Source organism: Trichoplusia ni, unplaced genomic scaffold (assembly GCF_003590095.1).
Source record: "Trichoplusia ni isolate ovarian cell line Hi5 unplaced genomic scaffold, tn1 tig00002144, whole genome shotgun sequence".
Lineage (NCBI taxonomy): Eukaryota > Metazoa > Arthropoda > Insecta > Lepidoptera > Noctuidae > Trichoplusia > Trichoplusia ni.
In genome coordinates, this window is record NW_020800205.1 from 13,789 (window position 1) to 20,235 (window position 6,447).

The 6,447-nt window shown below is 42.4% G+C and overlaps 1 protein-coding gene across 1 annotated transcript; it reads left to right on the top strand.

Annotated features, from left to right (window-relative positions):
• The first annotated feature begins 4,893 nt into the window (after positions 1-4,893).
• Positions 4,894-6,065, top strand: LOC113507450. The gene has a single exon (XM_026890304.1). The coding sequence runs from the start codon at positions 5,081-5,083 to the stop codon at positions 5,873-5,875; it is 795 nt and encodes a 264-aa protein (XP_026746105.1). The 5' UTR covers positions 4,894-5,080; the 3' UTR covers positions 5,876-6,065.
• Positions 6,066-6,447: the final 382 nt, after the last annotated feature.

Genomic DNA, 6,447 nt, shown 5'->3' on the forward strand with positions numbered 1-6,447 from the left:
TTCAAACAAAGTTGTCCTTGAATGAGCTTCGCGGCACAAAATGTCATGTCGTTCGTTTAGGAACACAGTTTCAAAATAAACAAAGTTTCAGTATTATATTAATTAAATACACCATTTATTTTAAATTAATATTAACTTTTATTACTGGTTCGTTGTAAAGCATTAATATTTAAATGGTTTTAAAGTTTTAAAGGCAGTGAAATCACTACGAACAAAATACGTTATAGTTTTTGAACGAAACGTTCAATCAATTTTACGATCCTTCGTTCAATGTTGTCCCTCCTTACTTACGTTAGTATGACGTCACTATCGAAATCGTATCGAGGTTTCGATACGATTACGATAGTGCTTCGTGCTTCCTACTTTAGTTGTATTCCGTTATCGTATCGTCAACTCGATACGTTAACGATACGAAACTTACAAATGTTCGTGCTAGGGGTACAGCTGTTGGATTAAGATCCAAGAGATTATTAAGCACAGCTAGAGTGCGTGGGATTGGCGACTTAGCTGGCGGCTTACCTCACGCACATATCCTGCTATGGTTAAAAGATGAGGTTCGACCTAATGATGTAGACAGTTTAATCAGTGCTGAAATTCCAAGTCCGATTGCAGATCGCGTGCTATACGACATTGTCAAAACCCATATGATACATGGTCCATGTGGTGCATTTAACGGGAATCCTACTTGCATGCAAGACGGTCGTTGCACTAAAAGATATCCAAAATGCTTAGTGGATGAAACTGTAACGGGACATGATGGATACCCATTATATCGTCGTCGTTGAAGAGACAATGGTGGTTTTACTGTTGAAAACGAGAGTCTAGACAACAGGTAACTTTAGATAATACGTGGGGCGTTCCGTATTCGCCTGTGTTGTCTAGAACATTTCAAACTCACATAAATGTTGAAATGTGTAATAGTGTAGAGTCAATAAAATATATTTGTAAGTACATTAATAAGGGCAGTGACCACGCTACATTTGCGTTGAGAAATGAACATAAAATTACTAGATTTCAGTCAGGCAGATATATTAGTTCTTCAGAAGCTGTGCGGCGGATCTTAAGTTTCAACATTCACGAAAGATATCCACCTAGATGTTCATCTTGAAGGCGGTCAACGTATATATTTCAACGCCGAAAATGTTACAGAACGATTACAGAACCCTACACAAACAACTTTATTAGCATTCTTTCGACTTTGCCAAACTGATGATTTTGCAAAATCTCTTTTGTATGAGGAAGTTCCATCGTATTATACCTACAATAAGCAACGAGGTGTCTTTAATCGGAGACGCCGTGGCAGGCCTGTAGGTGGCGAGTCAGGTATTTTCACAGAACATGTTCTTGGTAGAGTGTATACCGTTCATCCTAACAACGCTGAGTGTTTCTATTTGCGATTATTGTTACACACAGTGCGAGGACCAACCTCATTTATAGATTTTAGAAAAGCTTGCCAAGCGCGTCATTTGCTTGAAAATGATCAGCATTGGGATGACGCTTTAGCAGAATCCTGTATTAGTGATAATCAACGATGGTTACGCCATTTATTTGTAACATTACTAACATTTTGTAATTTGTCAGATGCTATACAATTATGGGAAAAATATAAAGAAAAACTTGCAGAAGACTTTCTTAGGAATATATCTCACAATGATGAAGGCACAACTAATGATAACGTCCGTGATCTTGCTATAAATCAGTGTTTATTGGCTCTTCAGGATGACTTAACAGCAGTAGGCGGTAAATTACTATGTGAATATGGTTTGCCAAAATTGCCAACACCAACCTCAGTCGGAGACGTTACTAAAAGGGAATATTCCGCAGAGATTGGTTACAACCCAATGGAACTGCTGACGACATTAGAAAGCGGTGTCCCAATGATGACTGCAGAACAACGTTCAGTCTATGATCGCATGTGCGAGAGTGTTCAAAATAATTTGGGGACAATATGGTTACTAAATTAATATTAGCTTCCGTTCGAAACCAGGGTAAAATTGCTCTTGCCGTGGCTTCATTAGGGATAGCTGCAACATTGCTACCAGGAGGTAAAACTGCTCACACTATGTTTAAAATACCAATTGATTTAGATCGCACGGAAAGTCCAACCTGTAGTATTTCAAGCAATAGCGACAAAGCTAAGGTATACGCGAGTGTAATTTAATCATATGGGATGAGTGTACGATGGCCCATCGAAAAGGAGTAGAAGCGGTAGACAGAACTTTAAGGGATATAAAACAAAATGATCGACCAATGGGCGGTATCACGGTTTTATTTTGTGGTGATTTCCGACAAACCTTACCGGTAATACTACGGGGAACCCGAGCTGATGAGGTTAGGGCTTGCCTGAAAAGCTCTTATTTGTGGCGTGATATACAATCGATGCATTTAACTATAAACATGCGAGTGAGAACTGGAGATAATCCAGATAATAGTCAATTTTCTAATACATTATTAAAGATTGGTGGAGGTACCTATCCACAACTACACCAAGGAAAACTTATTTTGACGCCTGAATTATGTTGTATAGTTCAATCTCAAACACATCTGATATCGTCGGTTTACGGTGACAAATATATTAAATAGGGACAATACTTGGCTCAGCGAAAGATCCATTTTAACTCCTCGCAATGATCAGGCATTTGAGATTAATAACAAAATACTGTCAAATCTACAGGGGAAAGCAAAGTTTATAGATCAATAAATAGAATGGTCGATGAACAAGAAGCCACTAATTACCTATCCGATAGAATTCTTAAATTCTTTAAATACTAAAATGCCCGGACTTCCTTCTCATGAAATTTGTTTAAAAATTGGCATTCCGATTATTCTACTCCGAAATTTAAGACCACCACAACTTTGCAATGGAACTCGACTGAAAGTAACCCAGTTGCAACAAAATATAATCGACGCTCAAATTGTAACAGGTTGCGGTGCAGGAGAAACCGTCTTTATCCCCAGAATACCCATTATACCAAATAATTTTCCGTTCCAATTTAAAAGAACGCAATTCTCGGTATCGGTGTGTTATGCAATGACAACTAATAAAGATCAAGGGCAGACTTTTCGTGTTGCCGGAGTAGATCTCGGTGTCAGTTGTTTCTCGCATGGTCAGTTATACGTTGCTCTTTCCCGGGTTAGCAGTTCTAGAAATCTTTATGTTCACGTGCCGGACGCAACAACTTCCAATATAGTTTAAGCCTCATGTAAATGTGATCTAAACAATATTACCAATACATTAACTTAATAACAGAAGGAGTCACACGCTAACAGATTCGCGGACACAGCTATCTTTTCTGCCGAAAGTTGCTATTACACGCGAACGAAGTCGCGGGCAAAAGCTAGTACTTAAATAAAAGTCATAAAATGACATCCACCATTTTGACAGTTTTTTTTTAAACACACACATATTTAACAATATTTTGACTATATATTTTTGAATAATCTATCACGCTCGACCTCGTCGTCGGAACGAGCGCTTGCCGGTCTCGGTGCGGGAGACGGGGCCACCCCCGGCGTGGCGGCAGTGGACGGCGCGCGTCGCTGCTGCTGCTCGCTCAGCGCAGCGACTTGCCGCCGGAGGTCGGCACGGAGGCGGCCGTTCTCCTCCTGCAACTTCGCGACCTCGTCTGAGGCCGTCCTGTTGAGGAGGATACCAACCGCCTCCTTAATATCCGCGGCAGCCTCTTTCAGACCGCGGGTGAACGTGCCCTTCAGGCTGCAGGACTTCGTTGCAACCTTCAGGACCAAGTCCACCCCGTCCAAGGCCAGCTGGCTCAGGGCCGCCGCAGATGGCTCGCCCCCTTCGGCCGTGAGATCAGCGCGTCGCTTACGCGCGCGCTCTGCCATCGCCGACACTTCGTCGGCCGCGACGGCTTTGCGCTGCTCCCTCCTGGCGGCGTTGAGCTCCGCCTTCGAGCTCCCCAGCGAGGCACCGCTTTCGCCGCCAGGGTCCTCCGTGGTGACCCTCACGTCACTCTCTGCTTCGCTGGCCGCCTGGGCATTGGAACGCACAAACCTACCCTGTGCGTCCCTCCGCGGCCGCGAAGCACTTGCCCTCCTCGAAGCCTGCCGACCTCTCCTCCCGGTCGGCAACTTCGGAGCCGGCAGGCCGTCCTCATCTGAGGACTGACCCGCCGAACCACCTCCCTACGAAGCACGGTCGCGTGGACGTTTCCTAACGGAAGACAATCCACGCGGCCCTCCTCGGCATTTGCTGTGCTGCCAGTAATATTATCAGCGACAGGGGCCTGGTCGCCTACCCCTGCGCGTCCATCGGTAGCCAATTTCACACTCGCAGGCCCGGATACCTGCGAGCGCCGGGCGTCAGCCGGATCGCATGACACACCAAAATTCTCTGTGTCCGACATTTCATTTTTACAATTGCGTGGTACGCACATCGCTTCCCCAAGGCGATGCGGCCGCTCTTTTGGGAGGTTATTTGATCCTCCCGAGGCCCGCGGATGCCCTATGGTGCAGGATATACCGCCCGCTGCTCGGTGTCTACAAACTATTGTTTTTTTTTTTTTTTTTTTATCTTAATACAAACCTATAACTAACTTAACCTATCTACCCATCCGTGGCTCAATATCGAATCTTATTAGAATTCGATACTTCAGTCCTCAAATTAATTATTGCTTCATTTAATTCAGTATCCAATTCAGGCTTCTTTCTTTTTCGCAAACTTATTGACTGCAAATCATCGGTAGTTGCGCATATTTTACTTAAATCGGGCTGCGACGAAGCGCTTGGACGCAAATTGTCCTTGAGAGGCGATCGTCGGACGCTCATTATATTTACGTTCAGTGTTTGCTTTTAAAATAACACCAAATGACTTACGATAACCGGTTCTTCTATATATATATATATATTTATCTATATATATTAATGTGGGTAGACACAGTGAGACACACATATATTTTTTTTGCTCCTATTTATTATTCTTTATTAATCTTATTCTAGAATATTTTAATGTTTTGACCGACCCAGTTGCTTTATAGACCCCCCTTTACTCACTAATAACTGTTTTCAAGTCATTTACGCTACTCTTTAACTTTCACTTTTGACCCCGCACTTCATCACCATGGATGCTAAACTAGCACTGAACCTGGAAGAGTTGGAATCCCTCTTCACTACAAAGATGGCTGCTTATGAAGCAAAGTTGGCATCCGCTACCGCTGGCTCCTCCTCCTCTGCTGCTTCAACACCAGTTGCAAGTCTAACCTCACTCTCGCAAGAATTTAGTGACTTCAAAAGCTTTGTTATGCAAGCTCTTTCAAAGTTCAAAACTCAATTGGAGTTACTTTCACAAGGTTTTGACAGGCATGAAACTATTATGCGGCGCAAGGTGCTTTTAATCCATGGAGTCCCTGAAGCTAAAGATGAGAAGGTCCCTGATGTTGTCTCTCAAGTATTCCATGACAGCTTGAAGTTGAACGAGCTCTCCAGGGAGAACATCCATGTGTGCCACCGGTTAGGATCAGGCAAGCGTTCCAGGCCAATACTTGTCAGGTTTTTCACCACCGAGCATCGCCAACTTGTTTGGGATGCCAAGAAATCACTTAAAGGTACCGGTTACACTATATCTGAATTCTTGACTCGTATGCGACACCAAACCTTCGTTGCCGCACGCAAACATTTTGGAATGTCTAATTGCTGGTCGAGTGAGGGCAAGATATTAATCATCACTCCTGACAAGTCTCGTCACAAATTAGAAAGCATGGATGAACTTCAAAAACTTCTTTCTAAATATCCCCTGAGCAACGATGTCCTTGCGCAGCCGGCAGTTCCAACTTCGCCTCAGCCTGCTCCATTGTCTTCCGAGCCCGCTACACCCGTTGTCAACAAGCTCCAAAGAAGGTTAAAGCGTCGCAATTAAGTAGTTTTATAATCATGCATGTTTATCTATAGTATCCGTTCTGACTTTGCTGCTTTGCACCTCTTTTTACTGCTGCATCATAGCTTACTCTTATATAACTTTTTGTTTCAACCACCGTCTTGCACTTATTTTATTTCCTTTCGTTGATACCTTCATTTTTATTACATTATTATTATAAATTAGTCGGTAACCTATTCAATATTGTTATTGACATATCCGTCGCTGAGAACTGACAGCTGTCAGCTGCCAACTGTCAAACGCAATAATGCGTTCTGTTCATTACGTTTCGTTTCATCATTAGTCTAGGTGCATTGCAATGAAGTCTTATTTTACTTATAATTATTTTTTCTTCTTTTTTCCGTATTTTCTATTTTTCTTGAGAGTTGGAGAGGTTGTCTTTTAAGCAACCCATCGTGCCACTTATTGTATATTTTAACTTATTTTAAATTTTAATTTTATACATTTGTATTAAATTTATATATCATAATCTTACATGGATGTTGTAGAAAATTTTAACGATAGCTTCTTCTCATGTTCCACATCCGATAGTTTTGCTAGCGCAGACAGTCACG

Coding starts and splice junctions, on each gene's coding strand:
- LOC113507450 (XM_026890304.1), top strand. CDS start 5,081: ATGGATGCTAAACTAGCACTGAACCTGGAAGAGTTGGAATCCCTCTTC.